This window comes from Taurulus bubalis (assembly GCF_910589615.1).
Source record: "Taurulus bubalis genome assembly, chromosome: 6".
In the NCBI taxonomy this organism is placed as follows: Eukaryota; Metazoa; Chordata; class Actinopteri; order Perciformes; family Cottidae; genus Taurulus; species Taurulus bubalis.
The window spans coordinates 481,418-508,553 of NC_136594.1; the positions used below are offsets into that span (position 1 = coordinate 481,418).

At 51.5% G+C, this 27,136-nt stretch overlaps 1 protein-coding gene across 2 annotated transcripts; it reads right to left on the reverse strand.

Annotated features, from left to right (window-relative positions):
* Window positions 1-7: 7 nt before the first annotated feature.
* LOC306738311 (CSC1-like protein 2) lies at window positions 8-23,813 on the reverse strand (the record flags this gene model as incomplete). Of its 2 annotated transcripts, XM_079220147.1 has the most annotated exons (25): window positions 8-934; window positions 1,061-1,490; window positions 1,959-2,042; window positions 2,115-2,230; window positions 2,351-2,518; window positions 2,728-2,833; window positions 3,094-3,256; window positions 3,435-3,500; window positions 3,582-3,668; window positions 5,156-5,262; window positions 5,342-5,495; window positions 14,010-14,147; window positions 14,260-14,393; window positions 14,618-14,741; window positions 14,833-14,913; window positions 15,171-15,241; window positions 16,152-16,260; window positions 16,451-16,502; window positions 16,750-16,812; window positions 17,645-17,787; window positions 17,995-18,032; window positions 18,926-19,016; window positions 22,451-22,489; window positions 22,679-22,758; window positions 23,628-23,813. In XM_079220147.1, 24 exons carry the CDS (start codon window positions 23,811-23,813, stop codon window positions 1,284-1,286), a joined length of 2,607 nt encoding a protein of 868 aa, XP_079076273.1. In that variant the 3' UTR covers window positions 8-934; window positions 1,061-1,283. The 2 variants fall into 2 exon arrangements, with proteins under 2 accessions (XP_079076273.1, XP_079076274.1); XM_079220148.1 differs by lacking the exons at window positions 14,010-14,147; window positions 14,260-14,393; window positions 14,618-14,741; ... (9 more) ...; window positions 22,679-22,758; window positions 23,628-23,813 and adding an exon at window positions 7,463-7,474.
* Between the last annotated feature and the right edge of the window lie 3,323 nt (window positions 23,814-27,136).

The window sequence follows — 27,136 nt, forward strand, 5'->3', positions numbered from 1 at the left end:
AGACGACCTGCAGTAGAAATAAATACCATAAATTAAAGAGGACGACGGCTATTTACACATTTTATTATTTTACACGTTTTCACTCTTATCCGTCTTTTTACGACTTCAGCAGCGATTAAAAAAAAAACTAAAAACTAAGAAAAGCCAAAAGCAGCGTCCGGTTATTAAAAACCTTTCGAACGCAGCAGCTCTCGACCTTCAGCTCACGACCTCTGACCCAGAAGCTCTCGGGAGCGGATCAATAACCTCCAACGTATTGATCAGCTTCATCTCTGAGGACTCGTTTAAAAAGGGTTTGTCCTCTCTGGGCTCCCGTAGCGCCGTCCCTTTACAGCTCAGCTTCTGGTTGCTGCTGAGCCTTCAGATACACTTTCAGTCTCGTGTGCAAACATCGGAGCCGAAGGGCCTGGCACTCAGGGCCCCGCCCCCAGAGGCCCCGCCCCCAGAGGCCCCGCCGCAGGTGAAGAGGAAACTAGAAAAAACAAAACGTCACCTGGACACAGAACGCTGCAGGTTCTCCGGCGTGTGGCCACCGACGTCCTGGTGGCCACAGCTTTCATAGTCCAGCTGTGTCCACACACACACACACACACACACACACACACACACACACACACACACACACACACACACACACACACACACACACACACAGGTCCTGATAGCTTCATGCGTGAGCTCCAGCATCTGGACTTCTGCTGGCGGAGCGGCATGGATGAGACCAGACGGAACCCCTAGCAGACGGGGCTTCTTCCACTACGAGAGCTGAGCGGCTAGTTGAGCACTCCGATGACGATGATGGTGATGATGGTGGCGGTGATGATGATGGTGGTGGCGGTGATGATGATGGTGGTGGCGGTGATGATGATGATGGTGGCGGTGACGGAAGAGAGTCAGCATCAGCTCTGACCCTCGCAGGTCGAGTCCCGGCGCCCTGCGGTGGGATCAGGAGTCAAGACACGAGTGCGAAACGAAAATGAAAAACCAGCCGAGGCACGAACTTTTAAACCCCGCCCCCAAAAACCCAGAGAAAACAAAAGAAAAGAATGAAAATACAAACGTTTGGCTTTGTGGTTATGTACAGTGACTTCCTGTGGAGACGGTCTGATGTCATCACACAGGACTGGCGCCGGGGTCAAAGGTCAGGGTCAAGTCTTCGAGCTAGGAGGGGGAGGAGCTAACAGTCAGTGTGTGTGATATTCTCCTGTAGCTTTATTCTCTAACTGTTGTGTGGGTATGGACCCTCAGCTAGCTCCGCCCCCTCCCTGTAGCTCCACCCCCAGCTACTGGTGGACCTCGTTGGCAATCAGACTGTCCTCCCCCGACTGAAAATCCGCCTCGTTGATGGCGTTCCCTCCGTTCAGCAACTCCTCGTCCCGGGACGATCCTCGGTCCTCGCCGCCGCCACCGCTACCGCTACCGCCGCCGACGCCGACCGGCTCTTCCGAGTTTGGGTCCTGCAGGACCTGAGCGATGTACATCTGCTGCTGCTGCAGAACACAAGAGAACAACCACGGGGTCACTAACCGAACCAGCAGGAGACGCTCTGAAGCCTCAGGCTCTGTCCGTCACCATCTTCTTCTTTCTTCACCTTCTTATCAACCATTAAACAGGAAGTGACCATATGTGCACTAAGGAGGGGTGACGTAGAGACCTGTCAATCACCTCGTAGCCCCGCCCTAAAGCGTCCCCTGTATTATGGTCTGTTTGACTCTAAATGACCATAATTTACTAAATGAACATCATGCTGTATTGAAGAAGACTTGAAACTAGAGATTGAGACATAAACTCATGTTTACAATGTTTACTGAGGGAATACATCAAGAGAAGTAGAGTCATTTATATAGACTTCTATACAACCAGAGGAGTCACCCCCTGGTGGCCAGGAGAGAGAATGCAGCTTTAACACATGAAGCATAGACTTCTATACAACCAGAGGAGTCGCCCCATCAACTCACCTGAGACTTGGTGATGGGGGAGGACGAGGGTCGAGCTGGACGTCCGTTCTCCACGGCGTCCACTTCGTTGTCCTTGGTGTCGATCTGAGGCAGAAGCACAGAGAGACTGAGCGCTTGGCTTCTGGAGACGGTAAAGACCCAGGAAGGTTCTCGTACCTTGTAGTTGTGAGCACTGAGGTACTTGAAGTGTCCGAAGCAGACGTGCGACAGACAGACCACGATGGTGACGACCAGGACCACCAGAGTGAACATGGAGGTCGGCGTCTCGAAACCTGCCGGCACATTAGCAGCTAGCGTCAGTTAGCGTGCCTCACTCTGTGCCGGTGAAGATCGGCTCGGTCTCGGTACGTGGCGGCGGGGCGGATGCGTGTCCGGCAGGGGGCGGGGCTTACCTGTGCGTACGGTGGAGAAGAAGAGCAGCCAGAAGAGGCAGAGGATGGGCGCCGCCACCACCTGGGTGACGGCGCCAGAGTGGATCTTCTTGTCCAGTTTGGACGGCAGGTAAGCGTAGTACATGTTGTACCTGTCCACCAGGTGCTTCAGCAGCATGTACATCAGACCTGCAGAGAGCAGCCTCAAGACTCAATATATGTATGCATATTTGTGTGTATAAGTACATATATATTGTGTGTATAAGTACATATATATTGTGTGTATAAGTACATATATAATTGTGTGTATAAGTACATATATATTGTGTGTATAAGTACATATATATTTGTGTGTATAAGTACATATATATTGTGTGTATAAGTACAGGGACACTGACCGAAGGGCACGATGATGGGGCAGGTGATGCTGTAGGCCATCACCACCGTGAAGACGTTCATCATCCAGGCGTACGCCGCGCCGAACTGGAACTCATAGGCCTGATGCTGCAGAGGAGAGACAGGGTCTCAGCTGAGACCTGGTCCACATGGAGACCAGCAGAGACCTGGTCCACATGGAGACCAGCAGAGACTTGGTCCACATGGAGACCAGCAGAGACCTGGTCCACATGGAGACCAGCAGAGACCTGGTCCACATGGAGACCAGCAGAGACCTGGTCCACATGGAGACCTGGTCCACATGGAGACCAGCAGAGACCTGGTCCACATGGAGACCAGCAGAGACCTGGTCCACATGGAGGCCTCACCCTCTTGACGTTGCGGCGGTCGGCGGCAGAGCGGGCCAGGCAGAGCCGGATCATGTACATGAGCAGGCCGGGGATCCTCAGCAGGTCCATGGCGTTCCCGATGAACGCCGAGGCGATGACGTAGTTGACGAAGAACGCTCCGTTATCCGGCAGGAAGACGCACCTGAAGGGGACACGGCAGAGCCGTCAGTCACACTGAACTCATTCTGTCGGTTTCAAAATGAAACCACATCAACACTTCATGACTAACAACGTTTATCTGATGTTGAAGAGTTGTTTTAATATGAACGACAACGATAATGTGACGGTCTCTGATAAAACATGAAATAAAAACGACTCACTCAAATCTGACCGTGGCGTCGTCCAGGAACTTCCTATCAAAGAGCCAGCGGAAGAAAACATCCAGGCTGGAAAACAGAGACGATTCAGTGAGGACGCCAGAGGTCAAAGGTGACTGAGGGCCTCGTACAGCGAGCGGCTTGTGTTACCTGCTGAGTCCAAGAGACGGCAGCAGCAGAACCATGAAGATCAGGAAGGTGTAGCATTTATGCATCGTCGTCCTGTTCTCTCCAGACCTGGACACAGAGGGGCAGGTCAGGGTCAAAGTCAGGGTCAAAGTCAGGGTCAGAGGCAGGGTCAGAGGCAGGGTCAGAGGCAGGGTCAAAGGCAGGGTCAGAGGCAGGGTCAAAGTCAGGGTCAGAGGCAGGGTCAAAGTCAGGGTCAGAGGCAGGGTCAAAGTCAGGGTCAGAGGCAGGGTCAAAGGCAGGGTCAAAGTCAGAGTCAGAGGCAGGGTCAAAGGCAGGGTCAAAGTCAGGGTCAGAGGCAGGGTCAAAGGCAGGGTCAAAGTCAGGGTCAGAGGCAGGGTCAAAGGCAGGGTCAGAGGCAGGGTCAGAGGCAGGGTCAAAGGCAGGGTCAGAGGCAGGGTCAGAGGCAGGGTCAGAGGCAGGGTCAAAGTCTGCAGTTCTTGGGAAATGTACTTCAGACAGGTACAGACTTCACACAAAAGAGGACAGCTGACCCCTCTCACCCTGGACACAACCTGTTCGTGTCCCTCCCCTCTGGCAGGAGGCTGAGGTCCATCAGGACTAAGACCTCACGCCACACTAACAGTTTCTTCCCGTCGGCAGTCGGGCTCATCAACAGAGCCGGGTTCCCCGCTGAATGACTATCACAGGACTATTCACGGACCATTTATTTTTATTCCTTTCTCTCCTCCTACCGGTCACTCCACTGCACACTTCATATCTAAACACTCATGCCACATACACTTAACTTTAACTTTAACACACACGTCACTTTAACACGCACTTACATTAATGTTATCTGTTGTCTGAGCACTTTATCCTTATCTGATTTAGACATCATTGCACTGTTGCTGTCGTTGATTGTTGTTTGTCTCGTCTAATGTCTAATGTCTAATGTACGCACCTTCCGCCCAACTAAATTCCTCGTTTGTGCAAACATTCCTGGCAATAAACGGTTTCTGATTCTGAAAGAAAATACTTTCGCAAAAACATAATTTTTCCATTTTTGAACCGAACGACACAGTTTTTTGACTGAACCTCCTTCCTAACATGCCAATGCTTTGTTGGATTGCGATTCTTTAGGTCCCAATCTTTCCAAAAAGGTGTCTTATTAGTATGTGGGCTGTTGTTAAGGCCCTGAACCATACAGCTTGGGGACCGCTCCAGGAGGCATTTTGGGGAATCTTGCTCATATCATGCTGGGTGTTCATAGTTATGATCACAATATGGTATAAAAGTGTTAGAGTATTAGAGTATTAGAACTCATTTAGGGTTCATGCGACTACTGGAACACGGGGGAAAGAGGTGCAGAAGGAAAAACGGCCATTGGGCTCAAAAGGTTTCAAGGTCACATAACGATGGATGTGTTTTACGATGATTTCATTTCTCCACTCGGACTCGTTTCATCGCTGTTGACACGAGACCTGGACTCCACTGATTGAGACTTGAGGAACAGATCTGACCCGGACCTGGTTCTGTTTAGACATTCGTGGGTGAATAAGAACTCCGTGAGCCAGGAGCCCTGGAGGAGCAGCTACCTGGTCCAGTGCGCCTCGAAGAAGGCCGAGTAGTACACGATGGTGGGCAGCAGAGCGGAGAAGGCCCAGAGCAGCAGCGTGGGGAAGAACTGCGTGACGATGGGGTTCTGTCCAGACAACAAACACAGAGAGGGATCAGCACACCGGGCCTGGCTGGCCGGGCCGCACCGAGAGCCGGGCGCTTACGTTGAGGTACTCCACCGGCTTGGTGACGTTGAACTTGTCCATGGTGGAGATGATGATGGCGGGCGTGGTGAGGAAGAAGAGCAGGAGGAAGAGGATGCAGTTGATGATGAAGCAGCGGATCCACCAGGAGATCCCACCCAGCGACAGGTGCTCCCTGCAGGAAGTAACACAGCAACACAGTGACACAGCAACACAGTGACACAGTAACACAGTAACACAGTGACAGAGTGACAGAGTAACACAGTGATACAGTGATACAGTAACACAGTGACACAGTAACACAGTAACACAGTAACACAGTGATACAGTAACACAGTAACACAGTGATACAGTGATACAGTAACACAGTGACACAGCAACACAGTAACACAGTGATACAGTAACACAGTGATACAGTAACACAGTGATACAGTAACACAGTGATACAGTGATACAGTGATACAGTAACACAGTGATACAGTAACACAGTGATACAGTGATACAGTAACACAGTGATACAGTAACACAGTGACACAGTAACACAGTAACACAGTGATACAGTAACACAGTAACAGTGATACAGTGATACAGTGACACAGTAACACAGTGACACAGTAACACAGTAACACAGCGACACAGTGACACAGTAACACAGTGATACAGTGATACAGTAACACAGTGACACAGTAACACAGCGACACAGTGACACAGTAACACAGTGATACAGTAACACAGTGATACAGTGACACAGTGACACAGTAAAACAGTGACACAGTGACACAGTAACACAGTGACACAGTAACACAGTGACACAGTGACACAGTAACACAGTGACACAGTAAAACAGTGACACAGTGACACAGTAACACAGTGACACAGTAAAACAGTGACACAGTGACACAGTGATACAGTAACACAGTAACACAGTGATACAGTGATACAGTAACACAGTGACACAGCAACACAGTAACACAGTGATACAGTAACACAGTGATACAGTAACACAGTGATACAGTAACACAGTGATACAGTGATACAGTAACACAGTGATACAGTAACACAGTGACACAGTAACACAGTAACACAGTGATACAGTAACACAGTAACAGTGATACAGTGATACAGTGACACAGTAACACAGTGACACAGTAACACAGTAACACAGTAAAACAGTGACACAGTGACACAGTAACACAGTGACACAGTAACACAGTGACACAGTAAAACAGTGACACAGTGACACAGTAACACAGTGACACAGTAACACAGTGACACAGTAAAACAGTGACACAGTGACACAGTAAAACAGTGACACAGTAACACAGTAACACAGTGACACAGTAACACAGTGACACAGTAAAACAGTGACACAGTGACACAGTAACACAGTGACACAGTAACACAGTGACACAGTAAAACAGTGACACAGTGACACAGTAAAACAGTGACACAGTAACACAGTAACACAGTGACACAGTAACACAGTGACACAGTGATACAGTGACACAGTAACACAGTGACACAGTAACACAGTGATACAGTGATACAGTGACACAGTAACACAGTGACACAGTAACACAGTGACACAGTGATACAGTGACACAGTAACACAGTGACACAGTAACACAGTGACACAGTGATACAGTGACACAGTAACACAGTGATACAGTAACACAGTGACACAGTAACACAGTGATACAGTGACACAGTAACACAGTGATACAGTGACACAGTGACACAGTGATACAGTAACACAGTGACACAGTAACACAGTGACACAGTAACACAGTGATACAGTAACACAGTGATACAGTAACACAGTGACACAGTAACACAGTGATACAGTGACACAGTGACACAGTAACACAGTGATACAGTAACACAGTGATACAGTGATACAGTAACACAGTGACACAGTAACACAGTGATACAGTGACACAGTGACACAGTAACACAGTAACACAGTGATACAGTGATACAGTGATACAGTGACACAGTAACACAGTAACACAGTAACACAGTGATACAGTGACACAGTAACACAGTGATACAGTGATACAGTAACACAGTAACACAGTGATACAGTAACACAGTGACACAGTGATACAGTGTGACGGCTCCCCTGCCTGTCTGTCTGCTTACCTGTCTGTCTGTTTGTCTGCCTGTCTGTCTGCTTACCTGTCTGTCTGTTTGTCTGCCTGTCTGTCTGCTTACCTGTCTGTCTGTTTGTCTGCCTGTCTGTTTGTCTGTCCCTCTGCTTCCTGCAGGACGGCGTGATGAGACGCACCTGGGCCCGGTGCTCCTGGGGGAATAAAGCTCAGCCTCTGGGCCGGCCAAGGGGCTCTCGATAGCGACCGCAGGCTCTCCGTTGTCGCCAGCTCTCGTGCGCACCCAAATAAAGCCTTTTTGCTCGGAACGCTGAGTCTTCCGTGTACTTTGTTGCGGCGCCTGAGCCGGGCCGTGACATGTGGGGGCTCGTCCGGGATCTTTTGTTCCGTGTGATCTGATTTTGATTTAGTTTGAAGCGGCGCTCCCCTGTCAGGTACAGCGGCGTTACTCCTTTGAGTTTCGTCATTTGTTGTTTTTTGTTTTGGTAGTGCTGTGGGGACCGTGGCTAGAGCGTCTCGTCTCGGGAGCACTTCCATGGTGCAGGGCAGTCCCAGTTGCTGGTTGCTTTCCCTCGCCACTGGGCTCCAGTGCATAAATACCCGCCGCCATTAACCACATGAAGACTAGGGTTGAGTTTATTGTTTTAGTTAGTGGGTGGGAAGGTAGTCAGCTAGAGGGGCGCGCTGCTGATACGTCATTGGCTGTGGACTACACACCGGTAGCTTTCATTCATTTATTTATTTATTTTTCTCCCGTTGATGGTTTCGGACACACTTGGCTATGGAGAGTGTTGACCACTTCGTGGCTTCTCCTTCGGAGCAGAATTTGGATCTCTGCACGAAGGAGCAACTGCTGAAAATAGCAGAATATTATGGCATTGACGTGGGTGATAAACGGTTGAAGGACAGAGTTAAGGCCGTTTTGAGGTTGGGGTTGGAGGAAAAAAAAGTGTTAACGGAAGGTGCATCAGCTGTGCTCCAGGAGGACGTATGTGCTCCGCCCCTCGCCACATCTAGCTTAACCTTTTCCCAACAAAAGGAATTATTGTTGTTGCAGCTGGACCATGATAGATTTAAGGTGCAGGCACAGTTGGAGAAGGAGGTGGCTGTGGCGAAGATGCACCAACAAATGGAAAACGCAAAGTTGGAGGTGGAGCAGGCTAGGCTAGACTTGATTAAAGAGGGGAAGCTGGCTGCTGCTGGGCCAAAGGGGAAGTTGTCTCCCTCAGAACAGCCTGGGGATGACTTTGACATCTTAGGCAACTTAAGGCTCGTACCAACGTTTTCTGAAAAAAATCCTGAGTTGTTTTTTTCTTTGTTTGAGCGTGTGGCTGAATTACGTAAGTGGCCGGATTCAGCGCGCACGCTGATGCTACAGTGCGTGCTGACTGGGAGGGCACAGGAGGCATACTCCTCATTGACTGATGCGGCCAGTCAGCAATATTCTTTGGTGAAAGGGGCGGTGTTAAAGGCATATGAATTGGTTCCTGAGGCCTACCGGCAGCGGTTCAGGAACATGGAAAAGGAAGAAGGTCAGAGTCATCTGGAGTTTGCAGGGAATCTGACTGTCCAGTTCACTCGTTGGTGCGCTGCGTCAGAGGTGGGGGATTTTAAGCAGTTATGTGACCTTATGGTCCTGGAGCAGTTTAAAAGGTCTGTTCCCTCACGTGTGGCTGTGTACATCAGTGAACACAAAATAACAGATGCTGCTGCGGCCGCAGCGCTTGCTGACGATTATGTGCTTATGCACCGAGACGGGTTTGGGGAACCCAGGGCTAGGGGTAGCGGTAACCTCCGCCAGGCGGGGAACACGTTAATTATTGTCGTGAACAAGGCCACTGGAAAGTGGACTGTCCGCTGTTGAGGGTCCAGCCAAAAAACACTGCTTCCCAGTTCCGCCCCAAAGGCATAGGGTTAGCCGCACCCGTTCGTCAGGTTGTCGCTCCTGCCGGTCCTCACGTGCGGGTAGAGGACTCGGGTATGGTGGGTTTGGAGCCCTACCTGCCGTTTATCCGTGAAGGTGTGGTGTCCATGGTGGGAAGTGAGGTGGCGGTGCCATTAACGATTTTGAGGGACACAGGGGCGTTTGACTCGTTTATTCTCGCTGGAGTTCTTCCCTTTTCCGTTGCATCGAAAACCGGAGATTTTGCTCCGGTTCGGGGGATGGATCTGAATGTGCTGTTGGTTCCATTGCACAGAGTAAACCTCCAATGTGAGTTATTCCAGGGTGAGGCTGCGCTAGCTGTGCGCCCGGCTTTTCCAATCCAGCCTCTCTGGAGAGGCTGTTTCGTCAGGTTCGCTCTGAGGCGGAAGTGCTAGCCGGTACAGGGGGTTACTTCATTAAGGATTCGGTCTTGGTGAGGAAGTGGGTGCGGCACAGAGAGAGTTGTGTCGGGGAGCCGGTGTTTCAAATAGTTTTGCCGGTTGCACTCCGGGAGTCGGTGTTGAAAGTGGCTCATGATGAGTCGGGGCACTCTGGTTTGAGGAAGACATATGACCGGGTTCTGAGGCACTTCTTCTGGCCTCTTATTAAAAAAGATGTCTCCCGGTTCATTAAAACATGCCATATTTGCCAGTTGACTGGCAAACCGAACCAAACGTTAAAACCTGTGCCGCTGTGCCCTATTCCACCAGTCAGCCAACCGTTTGAGCATTTGATAATTGATTGTGTGGGTCCTTTGCCTCGTGCCAAATCGGGTGCTGTCTATCTTCTGACCGTTATGTGCCAGAGTACCCGCTATCCGGCGGCGTACCCTTTGCGTACCATTACTACTAGGTCAGTGGTAAAGGCACTTTCCCAGTTCATCTCAGTGTTTGGCATTCCGAAGGTCGTCCAGTCAGATCAAGGGACTAACTTCTCGTCCCGTATGTTTGCACAGGTGTTGAAGCAGCTCCGTGTCCAGCACAACCAGGCCTCTGCTTATCATGCGCAGAGTCAGGGGGCATTGGAGCGCTTCCATCAAACATTGAAGTCCCTCCTACGCGCTTACTGCATGGAGTTAGGTAGAGACTGGGAGGAGGGTTTACCTTGGTTGATGCTGGCAGAAAGAGAGGTGACACAGGAGAGCACTGGGTTTAGCCCGAATGAGCTGGTGTTTGCTCACACTGTCAGGGGTCCCTTGGCTGCCCTATCCCGCAACTGGAAAGACTGAGCCTCCTAAGAATTTGGTTGACTACGTCAATAGTTTTAGACGTAGGCTTTACACTGCTGGAGAACTAGCTCGGAAGAATCTGGGGGTAGCTCAAGTCAAGATGAAGCACTTATATGACCGTCGCGTCTTTAGGCCTGGTGACCAAGTACTTGCCTTGCTCCCTATAGTGAGCTCACCGTTTCAGGCGAAGTTCACAGGTCCACTTACGGTTCTGAAGCAAACCTCTGACCAGAACTACATTATTTCCACTCCGGCACGCAGGAAGGCCACTCAGCTTTGTCACGTGAATTTGCTAAAGCCATAATACGGTCGTGTGTCCGGTCCGACGGGTGCTGAAGCTCGGCCCCCTCCGGCGGACGAGCCCCCACATGTCACGGCCCGGCTCAGGCGCCGCAACAAAGTACACGGAAGACGCAGTCAGTTGGCAGGGTCTCTGTGGTTTATGCCCCTCAGCCCGAGGCGGATGGGGTAGAAGATGGGTTGCCTGATCTGGATCCGGCGGTGCTGCAAGGCCGTTTAAAGAACTCTGAGTCGTTGGATAGATTGCCTGTGCTGCTGGGGCATTTAGCGGCGTCGCAGCAGGCAGATCTAGCCGAGGTCCTAAGAGCTTTTCCTCAGTTGTTTGGTGATGCTCCTACTCAGACGCACCTCATCGAACACGATATAGACGTTGGAGATGCGCAGCCGGTTAGGCAGAGGTTCTATCGGGTTAACCCTGAGAAACGTAAACACCTGGATGTTGAACTTAAGTACATGTTGGAGTGCGGGATTGCTGAGCCCTCGGCTTCAAGTTGGGCATCCCCCTGCATTATGGTCCCTAAACCTGACAACACTCCCCGGTTTTGTACCGATTTTCGGATGGTGAACGCAGTGACTAAGCCTGATTCTTTTCCGCTCCCACGGATGGAGGATTGTATTGACCAGGTAGGCCATGCCAAATTTGTTAGCAAGTTTGACTTGCTAAAGGGGTATTGGCAGGTTCCGTTGTCCGAGCGAGCTCGCGAGATTTCGGCGTTTATAACGCCGAGCGGATTATACTCCTACAGGGTCATGCCATTCGGCTTGCGTAATGCCCCAGCAATGTTTCAGAGGCTTATGACGCAAGTTCTGGGAGATTTGGAGGGGTGTACGGTCTACCTAGATGATATGGTGGTCTTTTCGGATACGTGGCCTTCTCATTTAGAGCGCGTTCGAACGCCTGGCGGAGGCACGTCTAACCATCAACCTCGCCAAGTGTGAGTTCGCAAGGGCGACGGTGACGTACTTGGGGCGGGTGGTCGGCCTGGGAACGGTTTCTGTGGTGCAGGAGAAAGTCCACGCGGTGGAACGTTATCCGGCACCCGCCACAAAGAAGGAGCTGATGCGTTTCCTGGGTCTGGTTGGGTACTACCGGGCGTTCTGCAGGAACTTCTCTGAGGTGGTAGCGCCACTCACTGATTTGCTGAAGGGGAAAACCCCGTTTGTCTGGTCCCCCGCCTGCCACCAGGCTTTTGAGAGAGTTAAGACTTTGCTATGTAGTGCCCCGGTTTTGACAGCCCCGCAGTTTGACCGTTCCTTTTCCCTTCAGGTGGATGCTAGTCACGTGGGCGCGGGAGCTGTCCTTCTGCAGGCTGACGATCTGGGTGCTGTTAAGCCAGTGAGTTACTTTTCGAAGAAGTTCAATTCGTATCAGCTGAATTATTCCACAATAGAAAAAGAGGCGCTGGCATTGGTTTGGGTGCGAAAACATTTTGATGTTTACATCGCTTCGGGGGTGGTGCCTGTGGTGGTCTACACCGACCATAGCCCCTTGACATTTCTAAACTCCTTGCAGTGTCCTAATCAGAGGTTGATGAGGTGGTCACTGTTGTTACAGTCATATTGGCTAGATGTCGCCAGCTCTCGTGCGCACCCAAATAAAGCCTTTTTGACAATTGTCATTGTTTTTGCTCGGAACGCTGCGTCTTCAGTGTACTTTGTTGCGGCGCCTGAGCCGGGCCGTGACACACAGCAACACAGTGACACAGTAACACAGTGACACAGTGACACAGTGACAGTGACACAGTGACACAGTGACAGTGACACAGTGACACAGTAACAGTGACACAGTAACACAGTGACACAGTGACAGTGACACAGTGACACAGTAACACAGTGACACAGTAACACAGTGACAGTGACACAGTGACACAGTGACACAGTGACACAGTAACACAGTGACACAGTAACACAGTGACAGTGACACAGTGACACAGTAACAGTGACACAGTGACACAGTGACACAGTGACAGTGACACAGTGACACAGTAACAGTGACACAGTAACACAGTGACACAGTAACAGTGACACAGTGACACAGTGACAGTGACACAGTGACACAGTAACAGTGACACAGTAACACAGTGACACAGTGACAGTGACACAGTGACACAGTAACAGTGACACAGTAACACAGTGACAGTGACACAGTGACACTGTAACAGTGACACAGTAACACAGTAACACAGTGACAGTGACACAGTGACAGTGACACAGTGACACAGTGACAGTGACACAGTGACACAGTAACAGTGACACAGTAACACAGTGACACAGTAACACAGTGACAGTGACACAGTGACACAGTGACACAGTGACACAGTGACACAGTGACACAGTAACACAGTGACAGTGACACAGCAACACAGTAACACAGTGACAGTGACACAGTGACACAGTAACACAGTAACACAGTGACACAGTGACACAGTGACACAATGACACAGTGACAGTGACACAGTGACAGTGACACAGTAACACAGTGACACAGTGACAGTGACACAGTAACACAGTGACACAGTGACCCAGTGACACAGTGACCCAGTGACACAGTGACACAGTGACCCAGTAACACAGTGACCCAGTAACACAATGACACAGTAACACAATGACACAGTAACACAGTGACACAGTGACACAGGCTCAGACACATCCTGACCAGTGGGTTTCACGACTTTTCCATGACTTTAAACCAAATGTCCATGACAAACATTTAGTGAAATCTGGGTGTAAACAGTAGAAAGTGAGTAAATGTAGTATTTAAACTAACAATGAGAACACAAAGCATACAGTAAACCTTAAATGACTCAAATGAATGAGACAATAGTTTGATTAAAAGAATAAACATTTATATAGATGCCTGTATGTATTCCTGCTTATATTTTGAGTCTTTCTTTTAAAAGCATATTCATTATTTCAGACTCAGCGTAAATGAACACATGGAACACATGAATATAACACATTTACATGACTTTGACTAAACTGGACTTTTCCAGGCCTGGAAATAACCATTTTAAACTCATGACTGTTCCAGGTTCTCCATGAGCGTAGGAACCCTGAATCCAGTACACGCCGGGTGCGTTGGCTGGTATCTGCTGGTGCGTTTGGGGCGGGCGGAGCTTGAGGACTTACCAGCGGACGTTCTGCGGGTCGGGCGCATACGAGACGCTCCAGTTGTAAACGTGAAGCGCCTCGCTGAACTGAGAGGAGCGCGGCTCCTGGCGACACCGGCAACCCTGAACCTGACAGGCGTTGAAGTCCTTCAAAATACTGTGAACAGAGGGGGTGGAGTCACATGGGGCAGGAGGAGAGAGGAGGCGGGGTCAGAGCGTGTCAAGTATTCGTCAATGACTCAGTGATGAGGATGTCGACGTCAGCTCACATGGACGTCATGGACTCGTTCTGGAAGGTGACGAAGGCCATGCCCAGCGGTTTGGTGTGGACCTTCTCCTTCTCCTTCCTGTACTCCTCCTTCAGCTTGGACTCCGTCTTGGTGTAGTAGCTGACAGCCTCCTCCTGCAGGACCAATGCTAACATGCTAACAGGCTAATGGCACACACCCCTCACCCAGAGCAACACATCAGACCAGGTCCCCTCCCGAACCAGATCAGTTCTGTGGCTACCGGCTACGGTGAAACTTTACCACTATGGTGAAACTTTACCACTACGGTGAAACTTTACCGGCTACGGTGAAACTTTACCACTACGGTGAAACTTTACCGGCTACGGTGAAACTGTACCTCCTCACAGCCGGTGATGGCGCAGCAGCAGAGGTGTCCGCAGGGTTTGGGGTTGATCATGGTGGGAACGTGTTCCTTCACCATCAGGTCGGTGAAGAACTTCTTACTGCGCTCCGTCTTCTTCCTGACGAACACAGACACACGGCATTGTGGGTAAAAGACACGCGCTGGTTAACGTTGTGCTTCCCAGCATGCACTGGGGCTCTCCGTCTCACCTCTCGCCGTTCAGAGACATCAGTTTGGCCACATTGTAGCAGATCCGAGCCTCCAGAACCGTGCAGTTCTCATACCCCTGTCTGAGGAACGAGAGAACCAGTTCAACCAGTGTGACCAGAAGAGAGGAGGAGGAGGAGAGGAAGGAGAGGTATGAGGAGGAGGAGGAGAAGAGGAAGGAGAGGTAGGAGGAGGAGGAGGGGGAGGAGAAGAAGGAGGAGCAGCAGGAGGAGAAGGAGGAGCTGGAGGAGGAGAAGAGGAAGGAGAGGTAGGAGGAGGAGAAGAAGAAGGAGCAGCAGGAGAAGGAGGAGGAGCAACAGGAGGAGGAGGTGTCACTCACTCAAAGTGCTGTTTGATCTGCGTCTCTTCAGCATATTTGGAGATGCCGTTAATAAATAAAGTTCTCTTCACCTGCAAGTCAAGAAACAGGGATGAGAACACAAGCAGTTTGTTTACTTCCTGTTTACGTTGCCCTGTGAGCGTTGCCGTGTGTGTGAGTGTTGCCGTGTGTATGAGTGTTGCCCTGTAGCGTTGCCGTGTGAGCGTTGCCGTGTGTGTGAGTGTTGCCGTGTGTATGAGTGTTGCCCTGTAGCGTTGCCGTGTGAGCGTTGCTGTGTGTGTGAGCGTTGCCGTGTGTGAGCGTCGCCCCGCAGGGTCGCCCCGCAGGGTCGCCCCCGTAACGTCGCCCCCGTAGGGTCGCCCCGTAGCGTCGCCCCGCAGGGTCGCCCCGCAGGGTCGCCCCGTAGCGTCGCCCCGTAGCGTCGCCCCGCAAGGTCGCCCCCGTAACGTCGCCCCCGTAGGGTCGCCCCCGTAGGGTCGCCCCCGTAGGGTCGCCCCCGTAGCGTCGCCCCGCAGGGTTGCCCCCGTAGCGTCGCCCCCGTAGCGTCGCCCCCGTAGGGTCGCCCCCGTAGGGTCGCCCCCGTAGTGTATCCCCGTAGCGTTGCTCCCCTAGGGTCGCCCCCGTAGGGTCGCCCCCGTAGGGTCGCCCCCGTAGGGTAGCTCCCATAAGGTAGCTCCCGTAGGGTCGCCCACGTAGGTAGCTCCCCTAGGTTCGCCCCCGTAGCGTCGCCCCCGTAGCGTCGCCCCCGTAGCGTCGCCCCCGTAGGGTCGCCCCCGTAGCGTAGCCCCCGTAGCGTAGCCCCCGTAGGGTCGCCCCCGTAGGGTCGCCCCCGTAGCGTATCCCCCGTAGGGTCGCCCCCGTAGCGTCGCCCCCGTAGCGTCGCCCCGCAGCGTCGCCCCGCAGCGTCGCCCCGCAGCGTCGCCCCGCAGCGTCGCCCCGCAGCGTCGCCCCGTAGCGTAGCCCCGTAGCGTAGCAGCTCACCAGGTCGTCCTCCTTGTAGTGCATCTTGGACGTGTGTCTCCTCATGCTGTACACCGTCAACAGAAGATACATGAAGGCAAACACCGTGTGCAGCCACAGCAGACTGGTCCTGAACACAAGAACACAGATATTGATCTCTACTGATCTCTATTGATCATCTATTGATCTCTGATAATCATTTTATTGATCTCTAAGGACGTGTGCAGCCATAGCATGCTGGTCCTGAACAAGACTACCATTTATTGATCTCTATTGATCTCTGATGATCTCTATTGATCTCTGACTCCAGTGGAACTCACCCAGACTTCAGGTTGGCTATCGTGGTGCGTCCAAAGCTGTAAGCGTTGTTTTCTAGAACAAATACAAACAAGTCATCAAGAAACATTAAGACTCTGAAAATACAGAGCAACAGACCTCTAGACCCACAAACCCACAAACCAACAGACCTACAAACTGACAACCTACAACCCTACAAACTGACAACCTACAGACCCACAGACTGACAACCTACAGACCTACAAACTGACAACCTACAGACCCACAGACTGACAACCTACAACCCTACAGACCTACAGACGGTTCTGCTGACTGCGGTTACCTTCTTTAGAAGGAGGTCCAGGGACTCCGTGTCTTAGGAAAGCGTCTTTACTGATAATTCTGACTAAAATCGATCAGACATGAGGAAAGAACGCTGTTTAAAGGCACAGAGCAGCAGTGGAATATCATATTCATAACCAGCTTTCAGTCTGTATAATAAACTAACACACGCAGTGTTTTCTTTCTTTGAATCTAGTTCCTAGAGCACGACGGAGCCTAGGAGGAGGGAGGCGGGACAATGTTCTCTCTTCCAATCACAGCAGAGCGTCAGAACGACTTTATGAAGAAATCATTTTAAATCTTTAATATAGCTTTAATATTTTACTGAGATTAGAAACTGAAATTATGATATTCAAAAGAAAGATTTTAAAAACTCAAACGCTCATCCTGGAAGAAGAAACATGAATAAAAGTAAACAGAAATAGCTTCACATATATATATATATATATATATATATATATATGAATATCATTTCTTCTTTAAATCGACCCTCTTTAGCCCATTGAGTCATCAGAGGCTCACAGAGTAACCTCCTCTCTCCTGATTGGCACAGAGTAACCTCCTCTCTCCTGATTGGCGCACAGAGTAACCTCCTCTCTCCTGATTGGCGCACAGAGTAACCTCCTCTCTCCTGATTGGCACAGAGTAACCTCCTCTCTCCTGATTGGCACAGAGTAACCTCCTCTCTCCTGATTGGCGCACAGAGTAACCTCCTCTCTCCTGATTGGCACAGAGTAACCTCCTCTCTCCTGATTGGCACAGAGTAACCTCCTCTCTCCTGATTGGCACAGAGTAACCTCCTCTCTCCTGATTGGCACAGAGTAACCTCCTCTCTCCTGATTGGCGCACAGAGTAACCTCCTCTCTCCTGATTGGCGCAGAGTAACCTCCTCTCACCCAGAAGGTCTCCAGAGAAGTTCACGGGCAGAACGATGCCGACGGAGAGAACGCCGACGACGACCAGCAGCCCGATGATGTGGCGCTGGAACGACAAGTAGTGGACGGCGTCCTCGCCACACTTCTCACGGATCTCCTCGTCCCTGTGGGGGAGGAAGAGGAAGAAGAGGAAAAAGAGGAGGAGGAGGAGGAGGAAAATCAGCTCAGTTCTGAACCTGATCAGGATCTGAAGCTACATTAGTGAATTCACCCATGATGGTAATAACTCATTTAATATTACCATCAATATTATTGTTGTTATTGTTATAATAATAACAATAACAACAACAACAACAGAAGATGGTACTCACTTTATTCTGAAGATGGCCGTCAGCCACGAGCAGAAACCCTGCAGGTACAAACACATCATCAGGAGGAGGAAGAGGAGGAAGTGAGGAAGAGAGGAAGAGGAGGGGGAGACAGAGAGGAAGAGGAGGAGACAGTGAGGAAGAGGAGGAGACAGTGAGGAAGAGGAGACAGAGAGGAGGAGGAGAGGAGACAGAGAGGAAGAGGAGGAGACAGTGAGGAAGAGGAGGAGACAGTGAGGAAGAGGAGACAGAGAGGAGGAGGAGAGGAGACAGAGAGGAAGAGGAGGAGACAGTGAGGAAGAGGAGGAGACAGTGAGGAAGAGGAGGAGACAGAGAGGAGGAGGAGAGGAGACAGAGAGGAGGAGAGGAGACAGAGAGGAGGAGGTAACAGAGAGGAGGAGAGGAGACAGAGAGGAGGAGAGGAGACAGAGAGGAGGAGGTAACAGAGAGGAGGAGGAGAGGAGGAGACAGAGAGAAGGAGAGGAGGAGACAGAGAGGAGGAGAGGAGGAGACAGAGAGAAGGAGAGGAGGAGACAGAGAGGAGGAGAGGAGGAGGAGACAGAGAGGAGGAGAGGAGGAGACAGAGAGGAGACAGAGAGGAGACAGAGAGGAGGAGGAGAGGAGACAGAGAGGAAGAGAGGAGACAGAGAGGAGGAGGAGAGGAGACAGAGAGGAAGAGAGGAGACAGAGAGGAGGAGAGGAGGAGACAGAGAGGAGGAGGAGACAGAGAGGAGGAGAGGAGGAGACAGAGAGAAGGAGAGGAGGAGACAGAGAGGAGGAGAGGAGGAGACAGAGAGGAGGAGGAGACAGAGAGGAGGAGAGGAGGAGACAGAGAGGAGGAGGAGGAGACAGAGAGGAGGAGAGGAGGAGACAGAGAGGAGGAGGAGGAGACAGAGAGGAGGAGGAGGAGAGAGGAAGAGCAGAGCGGTCTCACGTTGTCCCTCTGGTCAAAGTCCACGCTGGAGGACACGGAGGTGAGGCGTTCGTAGCGGTCGGGCGTCTCTGAGTGCATCGCCGAGGCAACGCTGTGGACACACAGGAAGCTGAGCCGTTAGCCGCTAGCACGTAGCCGCTCTGACCTCTGAAAGCCGATTGGACTGAGACTAACAGGAAGTGAACACAAACATCCACCTGCCTCCGTGAAGGCCGAGATCAAACTTTATTGACACAAAGCACCGGAAACAAAAACGACTAGAAACTGGAAACGTAAGAAAAGAGAATCGTCCACTTGGCGTCAAAGTCAGTTCACCAACAAGCGCTTCAGATAGATATATAGCTATCAATCTATATCTCTATATATAGTTATATATAGAGATATAGATAGATATATAGCTATCTATCTATATCTCTATATATAGTTATATATATAGATATAGATAGATAGATATATAGCTATCAATCTATATCTATATATATATATACAGTTATATATATATAGATATAGATAGATAGCTATATATATACACATCATAGCACATGATTCTCATTGATTAGCTCACTTGCTAACAGCTAAGTGGGCGTTTCCATCAAAGTAAAAGAAAAGTACGTTTAATACTTTTTACTGAAACGTAAACAATGTGAATTACATTCTTACTGCAACTGTGACTTACGGGACTTCTGTTTAAGTGGGTAAGCTACTAGCTAGCTAGCTAGTAGCTAGCTAGCTAGCTAGCTAGCACGCCACAGGGTTGACGACACACTGAGCTACAAACAGCGGTTACCTGTTGACCGGTTCATAGTTATCTCGGTCCCGTCTCCAGCTGGACAACGGTAACACACGGGAGAAGTTATGAGTGTTAGCATCACACCCGATAGCATCACACCCGATAGCATCACACCCGTTAGCATCACACCCGTTAGCAACCCCAGTGTCATCCCTGACCCCTCAACAGGCCCCTGAACCCCAGACCCCTCAACAGGCCCCTGAACCCCAGACCCCTCAACGGACCCCTGAACCCCAGACCCCTCAACAGGCCCCTGAACCCCAGACCCCTCAACAGGCCCCTGAACCCCAGACCCCTCAACAGGCCCCTGAACCCCAGACCCCTCAACGGACCCCTGAACCCCAGACCCCTCAACAGGACCCCTGAACCCCAGACCCCTCAACAGGCCCCTGAACCCCAGACCCCTCAACAGGACCCTGAACCCCAGACCCCTCAACAGGACCCTGAACCCCAGACCCCTCAACGGACCCCTGAACCCCAGACCCCTCAACAGGACCCTGAACCCCAGACCCCTCAACAGGACCCTGAACCCCAGACCCCTCAACGGACCCCTGAACCCCAGACCCCTCAACAGGACCCTGAACCCCAGACCCCTCAACGGACCCCTGAACCCCAGACCCCTCAACAGGACCCTGAACCCCAGACCCCTCAGGGACTCCCTGAGGTAAGCTGGTACCTGGTTAAGGCTTCAGGGCTTGATGGTGTGAATATAAACAGGACTTTGCTGCAACATATCACGTTACCATGACTACATAAAACAATATTGTGTACAATTGTGGGTATTTATTTTATACTTTGTATTCACTGATTTGACGTCTTCAGGCTCTTTTCTCACGAGATGAGACGTAATTTTAAATAATCTATGTACTTGTTTATATACACACAGGGGAGGGGCTCTGGTGGTCTGGGGCCTCTAGGGGAGGGGCTCTGGTGGTCTGGGGCCTCTAGAGAGGGGCTCTGGTGGTCTGGGGCCTCTAGGGAGGGGCTCTGGTGGTCTGGGGCCTCTAGGGGAGGGGCTCTGGTGGTCTGGGGCCTCTAGGGGAGGGGCTCTGGTGGTCTGGGCCTCTAGGGGAGGGGCTCTGGTGGTCTGGGGCCTCTAGGGGAGGGGCTCTGGTGGTCTGGGGCCTCTAGGGGAGGGGCTCTGGTGTTCTGGGCCTCTAGGGGAGGGGCTCTGGTGGTCTGGGGCCTCTAGGGAGGGGCTCTGGTGGTCTGGGGCCTCTAGGGGAGGGGCTCTGGTGGTCTGGGGCCTCTAGGGGAGGGGCTCTGGTGGTCTGGGGCCTCTAGAGAGGGGCTCTGGTGGTCTGGGGCCTCTAGGGGAGGGGCTCTGGTGGTCTGGGGCCTCTAGGGGAGGGGCTCTGGTGGTCTGGGGCCTCTAGGGAGGGGCTCTGGTGGTCTGGGCCTCTAGGGGAGGGGCTCTGGTGGTCTGGGGCCTCTAGGGGGGGGGCTCTGGTGGTCTGGGGCCTCTAGAGAGGGGCTCTGGTGGTCTGGGGCCTCTAGGGAGGGGCTCTGGTGGTCTGGGGCCTCTAGGGGAGGGGCTCTGGTGGTCTGGGGCCTCTAGAGAGGGGCTCTGGTGGTCTGGGGCCTCTAGGGGAGGGGCTCTGGTGGTCTGGGCCTCTAGGGGAGGGGCTCTGGTGGTCTGGGGCCTCTAGGGGAGGGGCTCTGGTGGTCTGGTGCCTCTAGGGAGGGGCTCTGGTGGTCTGGGCCTCTAGGGGAGGGGCTCTGGTGGTCTGGGGCCTCTAGGGGAGGGGCTCTGGTGGTCTGGGGCCTCTAGAGAGGGGCTCTGGTGGTCTGGGGCCTCTAGGGAGGGGCTCTGGTGGTCTGGGGCCTCTAGGGGAGGGGCTCTGGTGGTCTGGGGCCTCTAGGGGGGGGGCTCTGGTGGTCTGGGGCCTCTAGAGAGGGGCTCTGGTGGTCTGGGGCCTCTAGGGGAGGGGCTCTGGTGGTCTGGGCCTCTAGGGGAGGGGCTCTGGTGGTCTGGGGCCTCTAGGGGAGGGGCTCTGGTGGTCTGGGGCCTCTAGGGGAGGGGCTCTGGTGTTCTGGGCCTCTAGGGGAGGGGCTCTGGTGGTCTGGGGCCTCTAGGGAGGGGCTCTGGTGGTCTGGGGCCTCTAGGGGAGGGGCTCTGGTGGTCTGGGGCCTCTAGGGGAGGGGCTCTGGTGGTCTGGGGCCTCTAGAGAGGGGCTCTGGTGGTCTGGGGCCTCTAGGGGAGGGGCTCTGGTGGTCTGGGGCCTCTAGGGGAGGGGCTCTGGTGGTCTGGGGCCTCTAGGGGAGGGGCTCTGGTGGTCTGGGGCCTCTAGGGAGGGGCTCTGGTGGTCTGGGCCTCTAGGGGAGGGGCTCTGGTGGTCTGGGGCCTCTAGGGGAGGGGCTCTGGTGGTCTGGGGCCTCTAGGGGAGGGGCTCTGGGGCAGTTGTCCAACAGTCTGCTAGAAAATTCCATTAATATAAAATGACTTTGCAAAAGCAAACCTGAGAACTTTCTCTTTGCTACAGTGACATCACAGTGACATCACAGTGACATCACAGTGACGTCATCGACATATGTGTACACACACACACACACACACAGAAGTGAATAAAAAGAAGAAGTCATGTTAAAGCACCAATCAGAGAGCAGCACCCTGTTAATGCAACCAGAGGAGGAGGAGGAGGAGGAGGAGGAGGAGGAGGAAGAGGAGGAGGAGGAAGAGGAAGAGGAGGAGGAGGAAGAGGAAGAGGAGGAGGAGGAGGACAAACCAGACATACTATTCCCGCTCCTCCAGGCCGCTGAGACGCTTCTTCAGTCTTCAGGACGGAAACAGAAAGCAGAATCACTCGTCACCTTGAAATGAGAGTCTGTGATTGGCCGACACGACCCTGAAGCAGTGAGCGGCCCGTTTCATTGGTCGTTACCGGAGCTGAAGTTTACCAGACAGACATCTGGACCCCGTGACATCACCGGCTGTGATGGGCGTGAGGTCAGAGGGAGCTTACCTGTCGGCGTCCGTGACGAGCGCCAGGCGGCCGTAGTCCCACGCCACCTTACGGAGGATGGAGAAGAGGAAGAGCAGCACCTGCAGGAGAGGAAGAGGAGGACTTCCTGTCAGAGAGCACCTTGCTGGGGGCAGAGGTCAAAGGTCACGGACAGAAGGAGGAAGAGGAGGAGGAAGAGGAGGAGAGAGGAGGAGGAAGAGGAAGAGAGAGGAGGAGGAAGAGGAGGAAGAGGAGAAGAGAGGAGGAGGAAGAGGAGGAGAGAGGAGAAGGAAGAAAAGGAGAGAGGAGGAAGAGGAAAGAGAGAGGAGGAGGAAGAGGAAGAGGAGGAGAGATGAGGTGGAAGAGGAGGAGAGAGGAGGAGGAAGAGGAAGAGAGAGGAGGAGGAAGAGGAGGAGAGAGGAGGAGGAAGAGGAGGAGGAAGAAAAGGAGAGAGGAGGAGGAAGAGGAAAGAGAGAGGAGGAGGAAGAGGAAGAGGAGGAGAGATGAGGTGGAAGAGGAGGAGAGAGGAGGAGGAAGAGGAAGAGAGAGGAGGAGGAAGAGGAAGAGAGAGGAGGAGGAAGAGGAAGAGAGAGGAGGAGGAAGAGGAGGAGAGAGGAGGAGGAAGAGGAGGAGGAAGAAAAGGAGAGAGGAGGAGGAAGAGGAAAGAGGAGGAGGAGGAAGAGGAAGAGTCTGAACCTGATCAGGATCTGTAGATACATTATTATTATCATCATCAATATAACTATTATTTACATTATCAATAATATTATAATTATTATCAATATTGTTATAATTTAAATTATGAATATTATTACAATTTAAATTATCATTATTTGTATTATTTAAATTGTCAATATTATTATAATTTAAATGGTCAATATTATGATTGTTGATATATCCTGAAAATCATTGTTGTTGATATAATTATGAATATCGTTGTTAATATCATGACGATGTGGAGACCACTCACCAGGAAGCACATGAAGTCCAGGGCGAGCACGGTGGGCACGCCCCCGAAGGGCAGCCCCTGCAGCACGGTGCTGCGGAGGCGGGCCGAGTAGCAGTAGTCTTTGGACTCGTTGTGGGCGGCGCAGTTGTCCCGGCCGCTGCACGCCTGGCCCAGCGCCGCCATGCTGAGGATCAGCAGCGCCCGCATGCTCACTGCCGCATGTCAGGGACCTGGGGACGAGGTCTAGTTAGGCCTGGACGAGGTCTAGTTAGGACTGGACGAGGTCTAGTTAGGCCTGGACGAGGTCTAGTTAGGACTGGTTCAGGTCTAGTTAGGCCTGGACGAGGTCTAGTTAGGCCTGGACGAGGTCTAGTTAGGACTGGACGAGGTCTAGTTAGGACTGGTTCAGGTCTAGTTAGGCCTGGTTCAGGTCTAGTTAGGACTGGACGAGGTCTAGTTAGGACTGGACGAGGTCTAGTTAGGCCTGGACGAGGTCTAGTTAGGCCTGGACGAGGTCTAGTTAGGCCTGGTTCAGGTCTAGTTAGGCCTGGACGAGGTCTAGTTAGGACTGGACGAGGTCTAGTTAGGCCTGGTTCAGGTCTAGTTAGGCCTGGACGAGGTCTAGTTAGGACTGGACGAGGTCTAGTTAGGACTGGACGAGGTCTAGTTAGGACTGGTTCAGGTCTAGTTAGGCCTGGACGAGGTCTAGTTAGGCCTGGACGAGGTCTAGTTAGGACTGGACGAGGTCTAGTTAGGCCTGGACGAGGTCTAGTTAGGCCTGGACGAGGTCTAGTTAGGACTGGTTCAGGTCTAGTTAGGCCTGGACGAGGTCTAGTTAGGACGGGACGAGGTCTAGTTAGGACTGGACGAGGTCTAGTTAGGACGGGACGAGGTCTAGTTAGGCCTGGACGAGGTCTAGTTAGGACTGGACGAGGTCTAGTTAGGCCTGGACGAGGTCTAGTTAGGACTGGACGAGGTCTAGTTAGGACTGGTTCAGGTCTAGTTAGGCCTGGTTCAGGTCTAGTTAGGACTGGACGAGGTCTAGTTAGGCCTGGACGAGGTCTAGTTAGGACTGGACGAGGTCTAGTTAGGCCTGGACGAGGTCTAGTTAGGCCTGGACGAGGTCTAGTTAGGACTGGTTCAGGTCTAGTTAGGACTGGACGAGGTCTAGTTAGGCCTGGACGAGGTCTAGTTAGGCCTGGACGAGGTCTAGTTAGGCCTGGACGAGGTCTAGTTAGGCCTGGACGAGGTCTAGTTAGGACTGGACGAGGTCTAGTTAGGACTGGTTCAGGTCTAGTTAGGACTGGTTCAGGTCTAGTTAGGCCTGGACGAGGTCTAGTTAGGCCTGGACGAGGTCTAGTTAGGACTCGTTCAGGTCTAGTTAGGACTGGACGAGGTCTAGTTAGGACTGGACGAGGTCTAGTTAGGACTGGACGAGGTCTAGTTAGGCCTGGACGAGGTCTAGTTAGGCCTGGACGAGGTCTAGTTAGGACTGGTTCAGGTCTAGTTAGGACTGGACGAGGTCTAGTTAGGCCTGGACGAGGTCTAGTTAGGCCTGGACGAGGTCTAGTTAGGACTGGACGAGGTCTAGTTAGGCCTGGACGAGGTCTAGTTAGGACTGGACGAGGTCTAGTTAGGACTGGACGAGGTCTAGTTAGGACTGGTTCAGGTCTGTAGTTAATGTGTCCAATACTTTCCGACCAAATACCTGCAGAAGTTGCTGATCAATCACTAATGTTAGCATGCTAACACATGTAGGTAGGTAGGTAGGTAGTTTAGTCCTGGTCTGAGACCTCCACTACTCTGATAGTTTAGTCTTCAGTGAAGAGACAGCGAAACATTCAGGAGCAACAAAAAGAAACCGTCTTCTCGCTGCTTCCTGCGTCTGCAGCACAAAGATAACAAAGATAACAAAGATAATAAAGATAACAAAGATAACAAAGATGACAGCTGAGAGCCTCCGTGGCCCCGGCTGATAACACGCTACTTCCTGAAGGCCTCCGGGTAATGCTCACCTCTCCAGATACCACAGAAGAAGAGTGAAACCTGCTGACACATTCAGGGTCATGTTTTCTTCTTCTTCACTGTGAAAGCCAACCCCTTCCCTCTGATGTCACTGGAGCCTGTGGTCCAGATCCACATCCACAGAACCAGTCCTCAGTCTGACCGACACACAGACCTTCACGTTCATCACGTCCCCACTGGACGTCTGAGGACCGGAGTGTGTGTTACAGTGTGTGTGTTACAGTGTGTTACAGTGTGTGTGTTACAGTGTGTGTGTTACAGTGTGTTACAGTGTGTGTGTTACAGTGTGTTACAGTGTGTGTGTTACAGTGTGTTACAGTGTGTGTGTGTTACAGTGTGTGTGTTACAGTGTGTTACAGTGTGTGTGTTACAGTGTGTGTGTTACAGTGTGTTACAGTGTGTGTGTTACAGTGAGTGTGTTACAGTGAGTGTGTTACAGTGTGTGTGTGTTACAGTGTGTTACAGTGTGTGTGTTACAGTGTGTTACAGTGTGTGTGTGTTACAGTGTGTGTGTTACAGTGTGTTACAGTGTGTTACAGTGTGTGTGTTACAGTGTGTGTGTTACAGTGTGTTACATTGTGTGTGTTACAGTGAGTGTGTTACAGTGTGTTACAGTGTGTTACAGTGTGTGTGTTACAGTGTGTGTGTTACAGTGTGTTACATTGTGTGTGTTACAGTGAGTGTGTTACAGTGTGTGTGCTACAGTGTGTTACATTGTGTGTGTTACAGTGTGTGTGTTACAGTGTGTTACAGTGTGTGTGTTACAGTGTGTGTGTTACAGTGTGTTACAGTGTGTGTGTTACAGTGTGTTACAGTGTGTGTGTTACAGTGTGTTACAGTGTGTGTGTTACAGTGTGTGTGTTACAGTGTGTTACAGTGTGTGTGTTACAGTGTGTTACAGTGTGTGTGTTACAGTGTGTGTGTTAGTGTGTTACAGTGTGTGTGTTACAGTGTGTTACAGTGTGTGTTACAGTGTGTGTGTTACAGTGTGTGTGTTACAGTGTGTTACATTGTGTGTTACAGTGTGTGTGTTACAGTGTGTTACAGTGTGTTACAGTGTGTGTGTTACAGTGTGTTACAGTGTGTGTGTTACAGTGTGTTACAGTGTGTTACAGTGTGTGTGTTACAGTGTGTGTGTTACAGTGTGTGTGTTACAGTGTGTGTGTTACAGTGTGTGTGTTACAGTGTGTGTGTTACAGTGTGTTACAGTGTGTGTGTTACAGTGTGTTACAGTGTGTGTTACAGTGTGTTACAGTGTGTGTGTTACAGTGTGTGTGTTACAGTGTGTTACAGTGAGTGTGTTACAGTGTGTTACAGTGTGTGTGTTACAGTGAGTGTGTTACAGTGAGTGTGTTACAGTGTGTTACAGTGTGTGTGTTACAGTGTGTGTGTTACAGTGTGTTACAGTGAGTGTGTTACAGTGTGTGTGTTACAGTGAGTGTGTTACAGTGAGTGTGTTACAGTGTGTTACAGTGTGTGTGTTACAGTGTGTGTGTTACAGTGTG